At 43.9% G+C, this 23,226-nt stretch overlaps 1 protein-coding gene across 6 annotated transcripts in view; it reads left to right on the top strand.

The window, feature by feature from the left end:
* Nucleotides 1–5,788: 5,788 nt before the first annotated feature.
* Nucleotides 5,789–23,226, top strand: part of fgfr2 (fibroblast growth factor receptor 2) — a 45,854-nt gene continuing 28,416 nt past the window's right edge. For 4 of the 6 annotated variants that reach the window (XM_042501525.1, XM_042501526.1, XM_042501522.1 and 1 more), the window contains exons 1-5: nt 5,789–6,421; nt 8,441–8,692; nt 15,854–16,111; nt 16,410–16,484; nt 21,566–21,735. In XM_042501525.1, coding sequence (XP_042357459.1) covers nt 8,512–8,692; nt 15,854–16,111; nt 16,410–16,484; nt 21,566–21,735 — 684 coding nt within the window. In that variant the 5' untranslated portion in view covers nt 5,789–6,421; nt 8,441–8,511. The remainder of the gene's footprint in view (nt 6,422–8,440; nt 8,693–15,853; nt 16,112–16,409; nt 16,485–21,565; nt 21,736–23,226) is intronic. The other 2 variants (XM_042501527.1, XM_042501528.1) reach the window with 2 other exon arrangements.

Genomic DNA, 23,226 nt, shown 5'->3' on the forward strand with positions numbered 1-23,226 from the left:
ATGACGTAAGTCTAACAACTCATAGTCAGTATGTGTACGTTCGCTAAAGAAGAATATTGAGCTGTTGTATTTAACTCCTAAAAGACTGTTAGCTTGAGCAGAAAAACAAACTTCAACAGTGTCAGCACAGGCTTAAGTCCTGACTTGTAAAGTATGACTCATACCCAGAATGACTGAAGTGACCTGTTCTCTGAAACCAAATGAGCTGTGTAATGTGTTTGTATGTGTGTGTGTGTGAGCATAATGCTTATGTGTTGTGCGACCACTGACCCATGGAAAAAAGGAGAAAGGAATGGTGAGGTAAAGAGAAAGATAAAGACGAAGTAAAGAAGTGAGGGAGAGAGATCCGTGTCATTGTTAAAATGCCAGGAAAAAGCTCTATTCATTCTTCATTTTATATAGAGTTATAAAGTTGTCAGTTCTACTCAGCATTTCTCTGTGTTTCTCCCTGGAAAAAGTCCTGTGTTATTTTTATTAGGAGTAATGGTGCCAGTCAGGTGGGAGGAGAAGCAGACATTTTGATCAGGAGTTACACTGCAACACTGCATGTTTCTGCTTCTTGAGCTGCTGTTTCCCATTGCAGCGTGAGGGAGTTGAAACTACCAAACTCCCAGTTTCAAGCTGGAAACATCCCCCCTTCTTCTCCTTGCACTCCCCTTTCAGCTGAGCTCCACTGCAAGCTCAATCTGCAGGCATGCCAGCTATTTCAAACACTCTGGAGTACTGAGGTGGAAACATGTGAGGAATCTGGATGATTGACCCTCCACTCCCCCTTCATCCACTCCCTCTATCCCTGCTCTCTGTTACCTGCTGAGGGGGAGGAGAGGACAGCGAAAGCCTGGCTTTCTGGATGAGGTTATTACGGCGTATCAGTGACAGTGAGGAGGAAGTCCCGCTGACTTATGGGGTGATGCCTCCTGAGCTAAAAGCTGAGGGACTTGCTGTGTGAGAGGGCTCATGTCGGGCAACTTGAGAGGGGTTCAGCAGTAAGAGCTGGCCTTCTTGATATCCACAGTGCCCACATGATGAGATAAAAAGTCTCTCTTGCAATTCTTTGCCATTTTCAAACACATCTCTTGTACTGCTACTGCCGGTTCCTGCCCCCCTCTCCAACCAAATACCTAAAACTTTACTCTCACACTTTCTCTTAGGGTCCTTTTACATCACCACATGGCCACAGAGAAGCTATAGTATGTGGTTCAAATTAGACCCTGAGGCATGTGTCTACTTCTTATTTCTCTCTCCAATCTCCTTCACATCCCCCCACCACACACAACTCAACGCATTTGTTTCATATTTTGCACAGGATATGACTCACCCACGTTTGTTGTTTTAATTATATAGTGTCAGTGATATATCGGGAGGAAAAAAAAGGAGGGCTCTCTCTAGGATTTGGCACTGCGAAGTTACAATAACATATCACTGCCACTCATGATTAACAGCAGCACCCTCAAGGAAGAAGCAAGAACGACCCTCCAAAGGAGAACAAGTGTGTTTTGTACTCTCAACAGAGAATATCTCCGCTAGGCTTCAATAGCATTCAGAGAGACACAGGGAGGGGTTTCACCATCCTGGCTCAGCTCACTGTAAGGGAGTGGATTGTCTGTGTGCCACTGCAGTGAAAAAAAGCACTGTATAATGGTTGATTGCCTCCAATAGAGGCGTAAGCCACAACCATTGCCTGTGTTAGCGCTAATATAGGACTGTTGGGATTTGAGAAGACGAGTTGTGATGACTGTGGCTGCTTTAAAAAGACTTGTCTATATACATTGACCTGTTAAAATTGTAAAAAAGTATGTTTACTTTGCTTTCTTTGAAAAATCCCAAATTTTAACTTTAAAGGTGTAATTGCTAAATGTGGGATATCTCCTACTTTACTAAAAACCCATTCCCACTGTATGTTTTCAAGTGTCCACATCGTACTTTTATAGATTGAATCACAATGAAATGTGTTAAATCACAAAGAATGAAACTGAGGAAATACTATCTCAGATGGTTCATTTTTTCCACATAAAAAATACCAAAGCAAAAAGATCAACATTAGTAAAAGTGTATGCTATACTCAGAATATTTTCACAGCTTAACCTTGGTGTTAGCCATTTCTGATGGGGAACTGAAGCAGTTATCTCAAAGCCACCACACTTCAGCATCGAAAACAGTAACTTTACTTTGCAGAACACAGGAATTGCTGTTCTACTGCTGCCTCCATCAGTTAATGTGTGAGGTAAAGCAGAGAAAATATTCCAAATATAGCGTAACCTTAAACTGTTATTAATTTTTAAGGGTAGATCTTTTTTGTTGGCTAAAATATGATTTGTTGCGGCCTCCGTCCACAGCAGTACATTGCCTAACGTTGATGCCATTCGATTAAGCAAAACAACACGTTATATTGAATAAACATAGAAACGTCAGATAGGTCAGACCATTGTGTTTAACAAAACAGTTTCAACAGAAATAGTTTGTGATTTGACATATCTCCGCAGTTCAAATCACTTGGAATGGATGTCTATCTGGAGGTGATTGTTGTTGTTGGCATGTCACTGTCATTTAGTTTATAAGTTGCATACTGTAGCATGATTGGTTTCCAAACTAGTTGTGATGTCACAAAACCATGTTTCTGCATATGGGTCTTTCAGGTGAGCATAGAGAAACTTTCTCCCTCCTCTACAGATAAAGTCCCTACACACACATCGCTCTGCACAGTGAAGCTCAAACACCCAAGTGAGGTAACAATGAGCTAAACTCATTTTGGAGAGTAGGGGGACTTTAATGTGAACCAATTATCCGGTCCCTTGACAAAGGGAAGTAACGGCTAGTTGTTGATTAGTTCTCTTCAACAGCATCTTAGATTTGCATAGCAGCAGGAGGCGTGCTTAATGACTGGTGAGTGGCTCAGCCTCAAACATCGCTCACAGCTTCAATCGCCACAGCAATAAGAGCTATTCCTACCATTAATGCGCCGTTATTGGAGAGCCTCTCCAATAACCGCCCTCCTGATGATTTCTATCAACACCGACAAGGAATCAATATGTTCATCTACGATGCTGATGGCGAGCTATTAGCTTGTCACTTTCTTTTCCTCTCACTCTGCTTCCTAATTCCAAACACTGCGGCTGCTGGCGCAGGAGGGATTAAGGAAGAAAGAGGACTGAAGAAAAGATCGGAGATGAAGAGGGACAATGACAGGTTGACGGATACCACAGCGCAAGGGCATAGAGTCCATCCAGTTCTCAGTCAAAAGGCCCATGAGACTCCGCTTGATGAGGTTTCTTTCAAATGTGGGATGCCCGAGCAGTGGAAAATAAATTGGGCGATTGTAAATAGACTCATGCAGTAGGAGGAAAAGAGACACACATAGACGGAGAAACAGTGGGGGGCAGTTTGTGCCACTCTTGAAAAATGAGTCAAACTCTCCTTCCTCACCTCTCGCTCCCTCTTTATTTCTGGCCAACTTGTCAGCTCCACTGTTATCTGATGGCTTTACTGGTGAGGCAGAGATGGGAGACAGAGAGAAAAACAGACGTAGAACTCTCCATTCACGGGCCAAACCTTTGCCTCAGAAAAAAAAAGCCTTGTTAGTGCCTCCTTTCAAATTGAATGGAAGAGTTTTCCCTCCCTTGTTTAAAAAAAAGAGGGCTTCAGCAGTGGAAATGAGACAAAAATAAAAAGTCTGTGGAGATTAGAGTCTTCCACCCTCCCCTGTGTCTCTTTCAGAGCACTTGAACGCCTGAACCAATGCAGGAGACAGCTTGAAGCAGTGGGGGACGAGCTACAGGGGGCCAGCCTGCAGTCTCTCTCTGGGTAGCTGTGGACAGATCTGTTCATCTGTTGGAAAGTTATGAACTTTAGTTATTCCAAATTCTGCAACGATGCACCATATCACAGAAAGCAATCCTTCTGTCTTCCTCTTAAAGCGTCTTGCTTTGCTTTGTTCTTAACTTTTCTGTTATCATTGTGTAATCACAGGCACTTTACTTTTTAATACCGAATGCTTATGTTATAATGTTTGCGATGTTATATTTGATAGATATTTTCTGTTGAGCTCATTGTGTAAGCAGTGGTGGAAGTATTCAGATTGATACTTTGGTTAAAGTAACAATACTATGTTGTAAAAAGTCAACAGGATGAAAGTTTTACTGTGAAAATGTTTTTATAATGTCAGAAGTGAAAGTACTCACTAGGCAGACAAAGTGGGCACTTATGATATTATCACAAAGGCAGGTGTGAAATGTTAAGGGTGTATTTTAACTGGTTGAGCTAATTTTACTGTTAGGTACTTTAATCTTATAACAGCATGTCATACTTACTAAGGTGATCATACATTATGTGATTAAAATCAACCTGTAGAAGAACTATAACGTGTTTAAGTAAAGTAACATCAAAAGTTAACACTCAAGTGAAGTACAAGTACTTCAAAATTTGACTTAAACAAATCACTACTACATTTCAACACTGTGCATGTCACTTTTCAGAAATATATTTTAGTGTTCATTTTAGCGGTAAAAAGTTGTTCGGGCTCGTGGGCGGTGCTTGGTACTCCTGTTTAACTGTGTCCAACATGGCGGCCGCGTCACAAACTTTCTCATTTTACAGCTAATAGGTACACTTAAATATTTTTCTCTAAACATTTATGATGAGAAAAAGGCAAAGCAGCAACAGAATCTCGATTCATATTTGATTAGCGCTGCATAGTTTAACAGTTTGACTGCAGTTCACTGAGTTATTGACATGATTGATGCGTTAGAGACTTGTCGGCTCTGATTGGCTGTTTTTGTCAAACGCTGTAACCTCATAGAAATTCTACGAAGCAACAGAGTAGACAGTATGTTTTTTTTCAGTAGCTGTCTCATTTATTTGTGAAAATAGATGTCATTTCAGGAAATGTGAAAAAAAGTGATGTTTTTTGTTTTGATTTTTAAATAAAGGTTACCAACTGTAGTTTTAAAGATATTTACACCAGCAGAAAAAATAAGTGTTTGATGCTTTAAATTTTCCAGTGGAGGACCCCCAAGTGTCCTCCCCAGTTTTGAAACCAAACTACGCCCTTGTTGTATTGGTTGACATCTCAACCCTTATGAAGCATCTCTGTGGTCGAGTAAAAGACTATTTACTCAAGGTCTGTTCCTAGAGAAACTTTGATGTACTTGTACTTCACTTGTGTATTTTCATTTTATGCTCCTCTATTCTTCAACTTCACATCTGAGGGAAATATTGTACTTTTAAATCCATAGATATAGTTACTACATGGCAGATAAAAGTACCTTAAACTTATTATTTATGCATATCTTCATATTGCTGTATTACTGCTGATGCATTTAACTACTTTGTTGGATAATTTGCTTCATGATGTATCAAATTTAGAAGCTGGTGACATGGTTTATACGCTGAATCATTCTTTTGCTGAGAATGCTGATGAAAGTACTTTGCACTTTTTCCTGGACATAAGTTGTATTTTACTATGTTTTGTGATACTTTTCGAAAATGATCTAGATATTTCTCCCACCACTGCAGCATAAATATGCTAAAATATACTGTATGGATGCCTTGTGGGTCTGTGTGTGTGTCCTGCAGATGTTGCGTCTTGGCCACAGAGGGGCGTTGTTACTGCGGTTGGACAGCTCCGGAGCGCAGCAGAGCGGGGGCCCTTCTCGTATTGGCCCCAGTTTGAGCAAGTTGAGCGCAGGGCAGGCAGGCGGGCAGGCAGCGCTGCAGTTTGATGGGCGGAGGAAGGCAGGGCCCAAAGGCACTGCGGCCAGGAAGCGGCTCGAATTACACTGGGGGTGCTTGGGGGGGAATGACACCCACTGGAGTGAAGGAGGAGGGCAGTGTGTGGAGACGTAAGGAGGAGAAAAAACCTAGTAAACCTGACAAAGCGTCTGAGAAACAGTGCGAGGACTGTCGGCGGAAGACGAGAAAGAGACGCGAAAGACGCTCTTTTCACCAGGGGGACGCACATTGATGGATTTTATGACATTTTGCACCGGACAACTATCCTCTCGTACCTTTTAAAGCCCCGTTCCACCTCCTTAGTGGCTGCAAACTTTCTTTTTAGTTAACAAGTGCGCTGCTCGGGAACACTGGGCATGTTTTGCGCCCTGGAAGAAACTTGGTGACGGGGAGGAAAGTTTCGGGGGGACAGCGGTATGGTTTTCCGAGCTGTTTATGAAGGATAACGCGTGTAAACTCGGATTTCTTTGCATGGCATTGGACTACGCTGCCAGTCGGGGTTGGATTATATCCCTCTGATCTGAGTTGATGCCGGCTGTTTGTGGAATAGTAAACTGAAAAAGGCAGCGCCTCGCAGATTTTTTTGGTGCATTGTGGAGTTGGAGACATTCCTCCCTCTGGATTCAGCTCATGCTCTCTCCTCCCTTATCTGTGCATGCCAAAACAGAGATCTCCACGATTTTATTCCTCCCTGGTAAGTATTTTATGTTTGCGTCTAAAGCTTTACAGTCTTATCTGTCAGGTTTCGGCTGTGAGGACCAATAAGTGGTAGATGCTTTTGGGGGGGTTTGTACCATTTTATTTATTTATTTATTTTTGCGGTTGCATTACAAAATAAAAACTATTTTACTCTTTAAAGTTAAACTTTTCAGAGTTTTCCCAACCAAGGATTCATTTTTGAGACATTTTGAATGAGTTCTCCATAAAGTTTTTTTTTTTTCCCCCAAATTTCACATCTAGCAAAATAATGCAATTTGCTTTATTTGTGTGTTTTTCTACCATTCTAAATTTCAGTGTGGAGAAACTAATGCAGCACTTGCATCATCACTTTAGGGCCCATTAACAAGTGTCCTGGTTATTTATTACTTTGCTTAATTTTCTACATTGCATTTATGGTGCCAATTATCCCGTGACCGCAGTTGTTTTTTCACTGCTTGGTGCCGGAGCCCTAAATCACTGAGCAGCTCCAAATGAGCCCCCATTGTGGAAAAAGCCAACTGATTTGAATTTCAATAGGAATTCAATCAGTGCCAAGAAATTTCATTCAGAGCCCGGTCTTAAATGAAGGCTGTGGTCCTGTATGGAACAAAGTCCCACATGTGCCCAAATGTCATGTCATCAGCAACATGAGAACACACATTTTTCAATAAGAGGTACATTATATAAACTCTTCGAATCTTATTTATCTGTACTTTTATCACTTTTAGTATAAGCTTTTTGTTACATTTGATAGCTGTAAAAATATCCTTTTTTTTTTTTTTAAGTTTTTTTTATTTTGTGACCAACACACTTGTTTAATGATGTAAAACGAATGGAGGTTTCTGGGTAAATCTGGTCTTATTCGTCTTGCTGAAGTTTGCAGACAGCAGTAAGCTCAGTGCTTCATTGGTTCACTGATTGCTTTACAATTCATAAATATTTCATCCGTCTTAGCTATAACTATGCAGAATTATTCGCCTTAATTGCAAAATCAACCCACTGCGTAAATCTCTAATGGAGTTGGAGGATGTCGGGATACATTCATGGATTCACCCGGACATCATGTGCGCGTCCACTATCCGTGTCGCGTGTAGTCCCTGAGGGCTGAATTAAAGAGAAATCAGCCTGCACGTTTTCGGGTTGTGCTCTGTAAAAGTCAAACTACATGTGTCTTTGCGGGTAAAAACCAATCGATACGTCCAGCTGGAGCAGAAGGAGCGCAGGGAAGCGTGACTTCACCAAACCTCCTGAGACACTTCACCACGGTTGAACCGCAGATGTCTGGCTAAACAGATTGCTGTGTGAGAGAGTGTGTGTGTGTCCAATATTGCAATATTGCATTTCAATTAAAGCCTTGCTGGTTTTATAATCAAGTCACGCAAATGCAATAAGAACCTCTCGATTAACACGGATGAAGCAGCGCGGGCAACAGGTTTGGCGCATCTGTTGCGCACGGGAATAAACGAGGTCCAAGTATATCAGATTGGTGCCACATTGGCTGATCTGCTGGCCATCTCGTGCCAATATTTTGAAATTAGATTATGCCTCATCAGTTAAGAATACATATTTTTTTTAATTATTATTAATTTTGAAGAAAGAATTGAGGCAGTTTGATAAATTGATACAGAATAAACGTCAAATTTGTATGAAATCACATTTGCATAAACTTGAAAAAAGTCCAGTTTTTGAACTGTAATGCAGCAGTGTGTCTTAGGAGGACATCAAAAAAGAGCTCTTAATTTGCTTCTCTAAACCATATTTTAATTATAGATGTGAGGTAAAGATAGATGCAGTTTGTGTTGACTGCCGGTGCCTCACAGCTTTGGTATGTCTGTGGCACGGCTTGTTTGACAGCATTTTGAAACCTTCTGTTTCTGTTGCTTCTCGCGCTTCATTTTTCTGTCTCACTTTGTCCAAAAAATGAAGTAAAGAGGAAGAAGTTCTTTGAAATGATTCCTTAATAACAAATTTTCTTTTTCCTCGCTCTTCTTTCCTCCTCTCATTCACCTCCCAGCCCAGGTGATTGAATTCCACTGAGTGACAGGCCGACCCGGGAGCAGTTGATGGTTGGGCGGACTCCCTCAGATGGGATCAGTGTCCAGGGGGAGGTGGAGAAGGGGGGTATGGGGAGCGCTTGCCCCCACTAACGGGATGGCCTCGTGGGCCTGGCTGCTGGCCGCTGTCCTGCTGTCTCTGCTGACCGTCAGCGTGGCCCGGCCACCCCTCACCGGCACCAAGGAGGAGGAGGCCACTCTGGAACCTGAAGGTAAGCAGCAGGGGGTGATGGGAAGAGACAGAAAAGAAGTGTGGGAGGTGGCAAAAACCATTTGTTTGTTTTGTTTTTAGAGAGCAGGTGTAGCTCTGTCAAGTTTGTTTGTTTCTCATTTTAAACCTGACAGGAGTTTTTGTTAACTTTTGCATCCTGTCCTTGAAATTCCTGTCCTTAACTTAAACACCAATGGATAAAAAAAAATCTATAATCGAACTCAAGCAAAAATGAGGGATATTTAGATTTGAAGATTTGATCATTTGAAGATTGAACAGTAACAAAACAGCATGGTTTCACTGTCACTTGTACACTTACAAATTAGTACTTAAAAACTTCTTGCAGAGAAAACTTTCTTTTTTTAAGCCTCTTGTCTCCTCACCGTGAGCCCATGAGTCACACTTTTTTGTTTAATTTCTTCCGCTGATGTCTGTGGTAGTTCAGGGTATACTTGAGTGTTAAAGGCAGGTTTGTGACCCCGCGTGGGAGGACAAGGGAGAGCTGTGAAGGAGGGTGAGACACTTTATGGTGGCATTTTCTCTCATGCCCTGCTTGCCTGGAAAGACGCATAAAGAGGGTGGGAAAGGGAGAAATGAGGATACAGAGTTCAGGGCTTTGGTTTGCTTCTTCTAGTCACGGCTGCTTGTCTGCTCCATTTTAAGCAAAGTTTGTGAATTTACATTTTTTTAATGCATATTTTTTTATTAGAAAAAGTTAAGCAAAAGCCCTTTGTTTTCTTTTCTTTTGAGGCTTCTCCATTTTCTGTCTCCAGTCTGGTCAGAGACTAGCTAATTAGAGTTGTTGTGATGGATGGTAACTCACATTCCAAAGCCTTTTGTTCCCGGGCTTTTAATCAGCATGCTAATTGTAAGTTGGGCCAACAACAGAGCATCACTTTTTTTTTAAAGCCACCTCCCCCATCTCTCTCTCTCTACACACACACAAACACTCTGTACCTTGTCTTACCCTTTGCCCTCGAGGTCAGGTAGCGTTGATGAGAGGCCTTCTGAGCTCCCCTGTTGATGTTTTTGTTGTTCTGTCACAGACTGTTTGGCTCCGTGTCTGTGGGTTCAGAGCCCCACATGGCCCCGACGCTATGCTTTGCATGGCTAAAGAGAGGACACAGGGAGAGACTTTTCCAGAGTTATACAATCCTCCAGGAAAGGTCTAAGAGGATTTGTGCATATTTGACTTCTTCCTTTAGATGGAGAGATTACAGAGCGCTGGGCTGCGATGAAGTCATGTGACTGGAGATTAAGTGGCTAGACCTGGGGGTCACATGATGAGGGATCAACGGGGCACAGAGAGCCCTTATCTGATCCCGAGTCAGTTTCCCTGCTGCACATGGCAAACATTTTATTGAACCGCAGCTGTGTGTGTGATTGAATCTGGCTTGTTGTGGTCTCCTTCCGTTCTTCGCTCCTGATGGGCGTCACTGGTGTCACCTGGAGAGCATATATGTTCTGCAGACAGATTGGCTGGTCCTGCCCCCTACAGAGATGCAGGTTTTCCACCCCTCCACCCCCTTTCTGCCCTGCAGCCAGGGTCACACCACTGCCTATACATGGGAGCAGTAATATGTTGTAGATTCGTCAGATTGCATATCAGTGTTGTCTCCATAGAGCCCACGCCTGCACCCCCGGTGGCCCCGCTAGTTTGTTTACCTGTGGATGCTGTAACAGTAGAAGTAGAGCGAGCGCGCTGGTTAAGGCCTCCACAACAGACCTATTGTTGTCCCTGTAGCCACTTCAATATCTATGGGAGTGTTTACCTTGTCCAGGCGTTCTCCGCTTGCACAGTGATTAAAATACTCTGACTGAGCTGAATAACAATGGTGCCAAACACAGCAGGTGTGTGTCTTTAACATTGGTATTCAGTGCTCTCTGGTCTGCTCCGCCAGGCCTCTCTTTGCATTAAAAACGTGGAATAAATGTGGCACCAGGCACTCTGACTGGAACGAAGGCTGAATGTGAGTGCAGCTGACAGAAGTCAGCTCATGGTCTGGCTGTACTTTCCTGTACTCCCCTGCCAAATTCTGTTCTTCAGAAAAAGCTCTGATCAGCATGGAGGCAAACACTTCAAAAGAGTTGAGTGGTTAAATAAATAAAGGCTACATTATGTGTGAAGGATGAGTCTTTTATGCTCAAACAGACACAAAAAAGGATGGATTCTAGTTGACAAAAGACAAGTTTTATTTCTTGAAAAATTTCTGTGCGCTGTCGGAACATAATTGCTCTGCTGGCACATCTCTGTGTTTATTTGCTGCATGATTTCTGCTCTTAATTAAGTCTCCACCGTTATGCTGTACCTTATTTAATAAGTCAGCTTGCGTTAAACACATCAGCGATTGCCTTTACTTCATTAACAGTCATGATGATTATAGACTGCTAATTAAGATCATAGTTTTCAGTAGACTGTTGATAGTTGTAGGTGGGACTGTGAGGAAGTTGCTGTGCTATCTACACAGCAGGAGTACGGTGGTAAAAGTATAAAAGAGTCAGCTGGCTGCTTAATGACCCCGAGTGTGTGTCTGTGTGTGTGTGACTGTGGCGATGGCAATGGAACTGAACCCAAAACAAACGCAGTGTGTAAGCTGGTGGTGTGACTGGGGGGGCTGAATGTATGGCCTCCACACAATGACTTTTATTGGCCTGCCGTTGGCTGGTGTTAAACTTGAAGGTTTGAGTGTGTGTGTGTGTGTGTGTGCGCGCACTTACTGTTTGCCTTGGCTGATGTGCCAGAAAATACCTTGTCACTCCACTGCTCGATCTCACACCTGTCTGATAAGAGGCTGGGAAGAGCTGCGACCTGTGCCAGCTTGTGCCTCAAGTCTCAGTGGACTGTCCGGTGTACGGGAGGAGGCAGAGGGAAATCTGAGCCAGCATGAATAGGGTGCAGGATGATGGAGGAAAGACACTGACTAAAACCAGTTAATAAAATAAAAATATAGACTCTGACACAAAACTAAGGATGCAGTTTCATAAAAAAGAAAGGTATGCATTTTGCTAGATAATGTTGCATCTACCATTTAAGTTTTTAGAGTAGTTGCAGTGCTTGTGTTTCTGTGCAAGGCACTGATTCTTCTACATGCTTGCTTTTCTGGAAAAATAGTGCTTCTTATTATGTAAATCAGCATATCAGAGTAGAGACAATAAGTCGAAAAATAATCAACAACTATTTCGATGATCAGTCAATCATTTTAGCCATTTTTCATTTAAGAAACAGTGAAATATGCCAAAAGCTTTCTGGTTCCAGCTTCTAGTAATGTGAGAATTTGCTGCTTTTCTATGTTTTATCTTACTGTAAACTAGCTATCTGTGAGTTTTGGATCTTTGGATTGACAAAACATGATATTTACAGATGTCTGCCTGCAGTCTGGGAAGTTGTGAGGGGAGAAAGTAATTGGCAGATTCATCGATAATAAAAAAAAAAAGAAGTTTAATCTCTCTAAGTAGAGGGAAGCTCTACTCCGAGGGTCACGAGAGCTTCACCCTCAGAAGATTTTGGAAGATAAGGGGTTATCCAGTGGGTTAAAGGGGTCGGGTGGGGTTCAGGGAATGCCTTGATGGAGGGGGTGAAGCGGAGGGGGCTGTTGCCATGGACGCCAGCAGGAGCCAGTTCATGGAGCTGCTCCTTTGTCATACTAAAAAAAGCTAAAGAGGGATTTGAATGTGAAAAGACACTGACATCAGAAAAGAGGGGAGAGACAAAAAAGGGGAGAAAAGTCCTGGGATTTGACTACGTGAGGAGGATACAGAGGAAAGAGGAGAGGAAGAAAGAAGGGATAAGACGGGCAGCAGAGATAATGTGATTTGGCAGTGTGTGTGTGTGTGTGTGTGTGTGTGTGTGTGTGTGTGTGTGTGTGTATGTATGTGTGTGTGTGTTGGTCTGCATGCATGCTGAGTGTGTGTCTCAGATGGCAGTCATTACATTTAGTCCGCCTATCCTGTTGTGCAGAACGCGACAGGGAGGAGATGGGAGAATAGATTTGCAGCCGAATGTACCTCCCTGCGGAAGTAAATTCATAAGATAATTTATGGAAAAAAATCTGATGTAAACTCCGCCCTCGCCACTTTGCCAAGCTTGGCTCTCACCGAATTGACAGACAGACAGAAAGACAGGTGTCAAGGAGACGTTGGTGGGAATTGCTCACTGCATTTTGCCGCAGACACTCAGGCGGTGAGACTAATTATCGTCAGCCCAGACGGTGCGAGTGAGGACGAGGAGATAGCCAGGAGTGGACGTCCCAAATCTATCACACCTGATAGACACTTGTAATAGCTGTCAGAGAAAAGAGAGAGATGGTTTTGAAATGGAGGTGCGCTTCAGGAGAAGAGAGGCAAAATGATAGTGGTGACGGAGGGAGGGGGAGACGAGAAAGCCGTTTGATAGAAATCGAGCAAAAGTGTGAGTATGAGATAGAGAGGCTCCCGCCCCCTCCTACGGTGCAGAGTGCGATGAAACTTTGCAGAGATGAAAAATCTGCAGTGAAGTGTTTCAGCTCTTCAACTCAGCATGCATCCCCAGACCCTTGTAGACTGTCTTCAAGGTGTGTGTGAGTGCGTGTCAAGGCCTGTATCTCCTGGTGTGCACGTGTCTGCTACATCTATTTATTAAGCTGCAAACTCTGTATCTTTATTTTTTTGGTGTTTGCAAAGTTTCTGTCAGTTTTTGCTGCATTCACTTTGTGTGTATGTGCTTTCGCGACACAGGTTCCCACGAACAATCGGGCATGCTAGAGGTGTAAACAGATTTGGGAAGGGTCAGGGTTAGGTCAGCAGGGTCAGCAGGGGGTGGGGAAGTGTGGGAAGGAGAGGGGAAAGCTGCAGGGGGAAATGAAGGAGAAGCAGGAGGAGGTGTTGATGCAGGGGGACAGATGGACACAGCAGAGATAAGAACGAAGAATGATGAAGGCAGAACTGACACATGCATGCTTTCTCTAATCAGATGCACCATTTGGAGAGATTCCTTCCTCCGTACTTATTTTCCTTCCTTCCATGTCTCCTTCCTCAGATCTTTCCTTGAAGTGTTACACACATGCACATCCATGTGTTTGTATCATCTCTTTATGAAGCACCTCAGTGCCTTCCCTTTTTCTTCACAGTGCAGCCTGTGTGTGTATGTGTTTGTGTGCGTTTGTGTGCATTCCAGGTGTTGCGCTACTACGTCAGCCTCATCACAGGGCTCTTGCAGTTGCCCATACCTGCTGAATTCCCAGCAGTTACACACAAGGCTTTGTGTCCTGGCACTTATGACATCTCTAAATCTCCAAAATCCTAAATTAAACAGCAAAGGAAAAAAGCTGAAGCCAGTAATAATATCAAGGCAAAAGGCAGTGGCCCCCGGTGTGGAAAACCACGTCGTAAAAGGTAGCGGAGGCAGCTCCCATCAATCAGCACAGGAGCTCCACCTCTTATCAGACCACACACTCAGTCCTGGGTGGAGAAGGAGGGGTTAATTATTTCCGGATCGAAGGAAAGAGGGAGAAAGGGGAAAAAAAAAGACAATTCAGGAACTGTACCTGTCTGTGTTTGTCTACTTGCCCAGGGGGAACATTTAGAGGCTCGCACACATGCCTCAACCGCTGGCTTGTGGCGGAATGACTTTCCCTTCCTGTCGAGGCTGGAGTGTGTGTGTGTGTGTGTATACTTTACATTTCACACACACTGAGGGCACGTAAAAGGGGTGGAATGTTGTTGAAAAGGTGTATTGAGGTACAGGAAAGGCTGGGAGTACCACTGCCTCTATAATTACACCTATCAGCCTTCAGTCAAACACTACATATACCTTCATCTGGCTTTTTTTTATGATTTTCTATTGTTGCAACTCCCCCTTAAACCTTTTAAATCCCTTTTTTTGTCTTCAGTTTCTACTGAGGAAAAAAAACACTAACAGACATTTTTGAGCTACAAAACTACAGTTTTTTCTCACTGTGGACGCATGCAGAGATCGTTTGGGTGAATATACACACTCGTGCATGACTCTGTGTGTGTGTGTGTGTGTGTGTGTGTGTGTGTGTGTGTGTTAAAGTCTTCAAGAGCCTTAAGGTGACTGGAATTGGCTTTGGCACATATGGAAGGAGCCAGCTTGTATTTCGGGCAGCCCCCCTCCCCCTATACACTTTTTGCTCAACATTCAGTCACAGTGTAGAGTTTGCATGGATAAAATCCGTCCTGATGTAGGAGTTCATGTCTCAGCTACGGACACTCCGAATTCCCTTTGATATATTGGACATTCACCTCACTCCCTCTGTGCAGTTGTACAAGTCAGAGGACACGGTGTACACACATGCACTCGCAGGCGGACTTGGATTTTCTCCCAGAAGTGAAGGTTTTATGCACTTTGGAGTCGACAGGAGTTTCTTGCTCTCTGCTTTGGCCGGCAGATCCTTTGGTTGTAGATCCTCCATGGCCGAGAACGAAGAACAGAGAGACGGAAAACAGAAGAGTCAGGCTAGGTCAGCCAGGGTCAAGGTTTTCGAAGCTTATGCGCAAAGTCAAAACCAAAGAGAGCTACCTCCCCCAACTTCCCCTACCCCTCTTCCCCCTTCCCCTGCCTGACAACCGCTTCCGTCCCAGACCTTTTTGGCTGCTTTCTTTTCTGATGGGCAGACGCGCTGGAGTTTTTATTACCTGTTTTTTTAGGATCCTTCTGTGCTGTTCCTACTCACCTAAACACACTGGCTGCTTGGTATTTATGCTACATGGGATGGATGTTAGTAGTGGGGGGGTGGGGTGTGTTCAATTCTCACCTGCTCGCAAAGCATCAATTGTTTTTTTATCTCTACACATGCTGCTCTGGCCGTAACTGCATGCTCTATGAACGGCAATCACACCGCACACTTGATAACAGGATAGTGGTATTTTCTGAGGGCTCCATTTCAAATGACTGACTGGGAGTTGGGTAACGACATGTTGGTGTGACGTTTTTTTAAAAATGGGCCTCCTCTTTTCTGTATTGCTCCTCCTGCATAAGTTGATTCAAGTGCATCCATTTGGGGGTTTTGTGGTGTTTTTGTTTCTTACACTATGGCTTGTTTCTTCCTCTCCCACCTCTCTTTCCTCCTTCTTGTGCACCCTCTTCCTCCTCCAATCTGTCCTTTGCCTCCCCCACCTCCATCCCTTCCACCTCCTCCCCTTCCTCCCCTCATTCGCTCTGCAGAGGCATCGAACAAATACCAAATTTCAAAGCCCACGGTGTGCTCGGTGCACCCGGGGGAGTTGCTGAAGCTGAGCTGCCCTCTGCCACCGACGGGGACCATCACCTGGACCAAAGATGGCAGCTCTCTGGGCACCAACAACCGCACGGTGATAGAGCAGGAGGTGCTGCAGATCCGTGATGCCACGCCCAAGGATTCAGGCCTGTACACCTGCACCAGCGTGGGCAAAGACACGGTCTGCTTCATAGTGAATGTCACAGGTGAGTCAGGGATGAGGCAGGTCAGGATGGGACAGAGTAATTTAAGGTTGGACTCAGCGTGGTTGAGTCAAGGAAGCGGCCATGGAGTAGATATGGTCAGCACTGAACAGCCTGATTTTTGTTCTTTCTGGAAAACTCAAGATTTATTAAAGGAACGGCCCAGCTTTAGCATTTCTCTGCAACTTTGTGTGTGAAAATTTGCGCAGAAGTGACTGCATGAAAATTTCTGCATGCAGTACCGTACGCGTGTGCATGCAGGTTGCGAAAGGTTGGCAGTAACCGTGGTTACTCTGTGCAGATGCCATCTCGTCGGGGGATGATGAGGACGATACAGAGCGATCGGAGGACACGGGGGCGGACGGAGAGCAGATAAGTGAGTATGGGCAGAACGGAAAGAGGGATGAAAGAGTTACTGTTGCGCTACCCTTCCTCACTGCCACCCATAGATTGAGCAATCCACATAAAGTGACAGTAAAAGCCTGTGGCTGCACTCATCTGACCCTGTTTTATCTCCACAAACACTCTCTGTCTCTGCAATGTTGTTTCTATTGTGAACTCAACTCTCACTCTCCTAGCTGCTATTGCTATTCTTTCAGGACCTCCCCCGATAAAAATAGCAAATGCATGACCCTCAGACTAGTGAAAATAACCGCATTTTACTTCCTATAGTAGCATTTGGAATATTAAGGGAAATTTCAGGAAACTAGGAAATGAAAATAGCAGCGACACAGTGTGTTTGCAAGTTGTGTCATGTGTGATGATTCAACGATGCTATGTTGATCACACTGCATACAGTTTCTCATAGGTAAGATTTCAATGTCACACCAAAGAGACAAATTTTGGACATAGAAAAAAGATATGAGCTTTTCCTCACTTTCTTTCGTCTCTCCTCTTGTACACTGCCAATCAGGATCCATACTTACAGACAGCCTGACACTGACTGATGGCTGACTTGTCAGCCTGATGTGTCAGGGCCCTAAAGGTAAAATTTTACATACCTTTGAAGCCACATCCTGGTCTAAAATATCAAAAGAGCAGTCCTTTACAGCATGTTAAAACTTAAGTCTGGAATGCTGATTGTGATAGCCAAACACTCACAAAGACTTAATCCCTAAGTGAAATAATCTACTTAGCTTTGTCAGTGTTTATTAGTGCAGTTCAGACTGTGAGATTATGATTAAGGCTGGAGAAAAAGCGGATTTTGTCTATTATATCGGGATGGCTGTTAGCACTGCCAAAACTCATTTCAGCATTGCTAACACATCTCTGCTACTCTATACCTTAGCATTCCTGTATAGGCCTAGACTGTGAAAGTTTGGAGCGTGTGTTGTATAGTGTGTGTGTGTGTGTGTGTGTGTGTGTGTGTGTGTGTGTCTCTCTCTCTAGGGAATACTGAGATTCCTGACATTCCTTCAGCTAGTGTCCCTCAGGTAGTCAGGCCTCATGGAGCCAGCGAGCCAGTCAGTCAGCTGGGCTCATCCATTATGAAAGACAACCCATCTGGACCCAGTTACCCACCTAATGGGTCTGCGTGTGTGTGTGTGTGTCTTTGCGTGTGTTGTGTGTGTGTGTGAGAGTGAGAGAAAGTGAAAGTTTTTATCCAACTTTGTGTATATGTTGGTGAATATCTGGGGGTGTTTATGTAGCCACGTGCACACACGCAAGCGCTCACATACACACACACTTGCTGAAGTAAAGATGAGGGCTTCCACATCTTGTTAAAATTCTCCACACGCATCACGTCTCACCGTGAGTCCTCCTCCTCCACTTTTGGGCTGACTGTAATTGCCTGAAATCCATTAAATATGGGGAGAGAGAGGAACTCAGCAAGAGGGGAAAAATGGGGGGAGAGGGAAAAGATCCAGCCATTCTGGTGGTAATAAGCTGTTTGAAAACAAAGAGAAAGTTGTTCTGGCAGTATAGTCGCATTTTCTCGCCGTGTGTGTTTTTGAAAATTCAAAACCAAGATTATTATTAAAAGAAAGGCGGAAGAAGAGGAGAAGGAAAAGAGGCAGCGGGAGAAGGGGGGGGGGTTGTTGGATCAGCACCAGCTTCTCTGAGCATGGCGTGGAGCCTTGGCCTCGGGCCGAGGACTGGAGCGAGGGAGGAGGGTGCATGTAGGCGTGGGAGGGAATGAGAGTAGAGAGTGTGGGGTGTAGCTTTATATTCGTGGCTCTTTTTTTTCTTCTTCTGGAGCTCTCAGAATGGGTTGGGCATCAGGCCACAGCAAAACAGAGCATTTTGACTTGACTTTGTGTCGAAGATTGAACAACATAGGTTGGTCCAAAGTGTTTGTCCATTTTCAGCAGTGGGTGGTGTTATTGGAAGAGACATGGAAGAGCCTCTACAGGGATCTGTGAGGGAAGCTGTGTTTTGGGGAAGGGTGAAGGTGGTGGGGGGTTGGAGGAGGGTAGCAGTGATGTCATGATGAAGTTGAAGAGCCACGTGGAGCTTTGCTTTCTGCATGCTCTCCTGTTTCTGTTGCAAAGTGTCTGTCCAGTAGATGACTTTGCTTGCTTTTGTTTACATCATCACTCACTGTCATTGTGCCTCGTCTGTAGTTAAAGCTGCACTGCAGGATCTTCATGCAAGAACACATCTATCACAGCAGCATAATTAAAGTTAAGACCGAAACATGAAGCACACAGCTAAAGCACTCATGCACGGCCCAGGGGGAACCGTTTTTATACTGTTAATGAATAAATAGGAGATCTTCACTGATGTCCTGTTACATGCACAAATAGGTACTGAAGTGAAAAAATCAATCTACTATTTGAGGCTTCCAGTTTGCAACATTAAGTTGAAGGTTATGGCCACTGTTGGGAAACAAATTAAAGATTTTTTAAAATAAAGTCATAGTATTTTGAAAAGAAAGTCATATTAAGGGAATTAAGTTGCACATTTATGATGAAGTTATATTATGACGATGATGTCATAATTTCTACGAAAAAAGTCGATTTTATGGAAACAAAGTTGTAAGGTCACAAGAAAAAGCTTGGATAAAAGTATTTTAAAGGCCTCAAAAACCTATTTAATCAGCTCCTCACAATAAGTAATGGGGTCCTACACGAACAAGCAATTTTCTGCCAAAGTTTGAACCGTTTTGGCGATGTCACAGCAGTGATTTCAGTATTTTTATTTTGTCTGAGCTCAGCTCTCTTGTTTGAAGTGGGTGGGACTCAGTTGGAAAAAGTTGATGTCAGATATTTCTGTAAAACCATCAGGATTTATCAATACTTCATTTTGAATTTTTGAGAAAAACTGATTTGTAGGTGGAGAAAATTCTACTCAATAAAGGTACAGGTTGTAGTTTTAGGGGCATCTATTGGCAGAAATGGTATTTCATACACATCACTATGCTTTCATTAGCGTATAATCACCTGTAAATTAGAATTGTTGTGTGTTTGTGACCTTTGAATAGGCCGTCTATATCTACATACGTAGCGGGTCCTCTCCCATCGAGTCTGCCATGTTATTTCTACAGTAGCCCAGAACAGACAAACCAAACACTGGCTCTAGATAGGGCCAGTCAAATTTTTTTGTGTCAGCCACCATAGTTCTTCTACATACTTGGCACACAGGAGAAGTTTTAGTTCTGCATCCTCACTGCTAAATGCCACTAAATCCTACACACCTGACCTTTAAGTTCTTTAAAAATTCTTTGGATTGGCTAAACATGCATTGACATAAAGCTGAAAACAAGAGTGTTTCTCCGAGTTCGTGAAAAACTGACATTTGGGAGACATGTGGCAATCACAGCACCAGTACCAAAACCGAAACTGTATTCTTGAAATCTCATGTTGTTTCCCCCACAGTGGCCTCCTCCCGCTCAGCTTGCATAAATGCATGGTAAAGGAGAAAACATTTCAACATTGAAATACTACTTTAGGCCACTGATGGATTTATTTCTCCGGAGGCAGAAAAAAAAAATCTTGACTCATAGCACAGGAGGTTCGATAACCTCAGCTCACCCCGGGCCAGCTTAGGATAAACAGCCGTGAGTGGGGATCCGGATGCACGGGGCTTTGGGGTGGAGGCGGGGGTTCCTGGAGTCCACAGCAGTTGGGCCAGTGAGAGTTTGGCTTCATCTGGAGAGAGGTCTGAGGGTCGTCTCGTTTGAAGTGCTGCCCCTCCGGACGGAGAGCATGGGAAACAGCACCGCTCACCTTTCATGTCCCAACCTCATCGTCCGACCCGGCTGCCAGTTTGAGGTCAGAGGTCGTTTCGGAGAGACGGCCTCGCAATGGGCCAGTCTCCACCTAATCTGTCTCTGTCTGGAGTGATGACAGGGAGAGTGCATGAAGAGGAATGGAGGGAAGCGAGATGAAGATGCAGGAAGAGAAGCTCAGATAGTGAGAGTGAGAAGGAAGTTTGGATGACTAATTATAGTTTGAGCACTTAGCTTATATATCCATTCAGGAAGGAAGAGCACTGTTTACTGACTTTACTATCCAAGTATGTTCAACTTGTCCGGTTGTGCGTGCCAGAGAAAATTATGGGAGGTGTCTGATAATATGCAGATTGGACAGGCAGGAAAATTCTCCTGGGATTGTGTGTGAGGGTCATACTAAAGTCAGTAGCTGTCTTATCTGTGGGTATTCCCTCTGTTGCTGCTATACAGAGAGGAAGTGATGGTGTGGAAGACGGTTTTGGTTGTTGTTTGACTTTGAGTTTTTCTTCCCCTCTGAGCCCCATCTGCTTAGGCAATCATGCTCCCAGGTGCAGAGAGAAAGAGCGGGCGGGGGGCTCGGAGGAAAATCCAGCTGACTGAGAGACAGAAATTGGGAGAAAATAGGGACCTAGAGAATGGACAAAACACAAGAAAGGTGACAGATTTCAGTGGGAAAAATTGCGGTAGATACAATCTCAATAAAAAAGTGCGTTGAGAGCTTTAAAATCGTTCGTTAAACGTGACATTCATTTTCTCCCCTGATGGCACATAATGATTTTCCAAGGGTGATAAGCATCCCAGGCCCTGCCGTGTATATCCAGCCAAGTGACAGGCAGATAAACAGGGGAGCTATGGTAATTGGAGGAAGTGGAGGGAGAGAAAAAAAAGTGGTAAGTGGAATGAGATGAAATTGAATGTGATGGTCTAGTTACCCTCTTGGCAACGCCCAGGCACATTCTCCCCTCAGAGCTGATGTTTCTTCCCCCTCTGCAACACCCCGCCGAGCCTACAGGGAAAGTGTGTGTTTTTATTTAACTGTGTGAGAGTGGGGCTCTGGGTTATGTTATGCAGACGGCGGATCAGTCAGTGTAGCCAAGGAGGTGTGTGTATGTGTGTGTGTTTAGGGGGGGTCTCTGGGAGTGTGAGGAATGGTTCAGGTTTGGCTCCTCTGCCGTCACGCTTCCATGTATATCAGACTTAGCTGGTCCAAGAATCCTGAAGCCAAACAGTTAATGCTGAGGACATGATTAGAAAATCTCACCCCTACTGTTCTGTGGTTGTAGGCGCTCCGTATTGGACGTCGTCAGCAAAGATGGAGAAGAAGCTGCATGCGGTGCCAGCTGCCAATACAGTCAAGTTCCGCTGTGCTGCAGGAGGCAACCCCCGGCCTAAGCTGCGCTGGCTTAAAAACAGCAGGCCTTTCCGCCAAGAGGACCGTATGGGAGGGTATAAGGTAGGATAAACAGTAATACATCATGCCTTTTTATTACAAATGTCAACTCGCTGCTTTCTTTTGCCTTTTTTTTACTGCTTTCTGTGCTCCTTTTTACGAATGTATGTACAAGGGACGTCAAGCCTTTTTCTTCCAATCATTCTCTGGCTGTCCTTTCACCCCTTCTCCACCCTTCACTGGAGAGACGGGAGGAGAGTAGACAGAGGAAACGAGGGCAGGGTTTCTGGTGTGAAATTGGAATTGCTCATCCGTGCGCCTCCTCTCACCAGGATACTTTGCAGAGTCTCTCACTGTAACTCGAAATGGTTCTTTACCCCCAACAATTAGAAACTTAAGCCCGGGACTTAAGGGTTAAATGCCCCTAGACAGTAACGTATAGTGAAGGTAGGTCACGTCAGGGTTGAACTGAGTTGAGAATGCTGATGTAACTCAATCAGGGAGAACAGGTCCCACAGGCTTTTGGTCGGAGACTAGTATGTGATTCTAGCAAGTGATTCTGTTGTTTTGAAATGTGATTTACAAACAGCGTTGCTGAGCTGGTTAAAGTTTAAACTGAAGGAGCTTGGTGTGCTGTGCAGCTTGCTGACTCTGTTTATAAAAGTGACTTCAAATTTAAAGGTCCCATATTTGTAAAAAAGTCAGACACATTTTCTGTTCTTTAAATAAAACAGGCAAAGTTGCTAAATAAAAACTGTAAAAGTATCAAAACGCTCAATACACAAAGAAATGCACAGTCTGAGTTTAGAAACTGTGTCTTTAAGCAATTTTTCCGGATTTCTGTGTATTTGTGATGTCACGAATATTGACTGCTTTAAGCTCAAATATAAACACTGTAAATGGGTCCCTTTGTATTTCCTGTTGTAATGTTTTGCAGTTTATGTGAATGACATCAGCTGACAGGAGGTCAACATTAGCACCTAATACACTGCCTGTTTAAGACAGGAATGTTGTGCTTTTATGCAGCCTAACCGTATATATGTATATAACGTATGATTACTTTTAAGGTGCCACGGGAGGTAGTACCGGCACCAAAAAACGTGTCTGTATAAACAAAACAGGAAGTGGGATGGGATTATTGATGTTTTGACGATGTGTTATACGTGTGACTCACCATAGGAGATTTAAAAATGATGCAGATGTACAGTATGTCACTAGAGGCAGACACTGTTGTGCTAAACACCGTGCTTGACACACCTTTCGGTGATTCAGCGATGCCAGCATGCTATCTAAAATAACACTGGAGCAGCATGATGCTGCTATAGTTCTGTGCAAAAATACAAATTAGGCATAAAGAAGGGACTTTGTAGTGGTCATGTAGTGCGATCTCTGTGTAAGAAGGGCTTTGGACTCAAGATGTTGCCTTGCACTGAAATTCCAGTGAAAAGATTGATCTGAGATACAAAGTGCAGCTACAGTGCTGTCACAGTCATTTCCATGGCTCCATAACGTTGCAGAGACGCAGAGAGCGTAGATGTACAAGACCCACAAACC

Source organism: Plectropomus leopardus, chromosome 15 (genome assembly GCF_008729295.1).
Source record: "Plectropomus leopardus isolate mb chromosome 15, YSFRI_Pleo_2.0, whole genome shotgun sequence".
Classification (NCBI taxonomy): Eukaryota; Metazoa; Chordata; class Actinopteri; order Perciformes; family Serranidae; genus Plectropomus; species Plectropomus leopardus.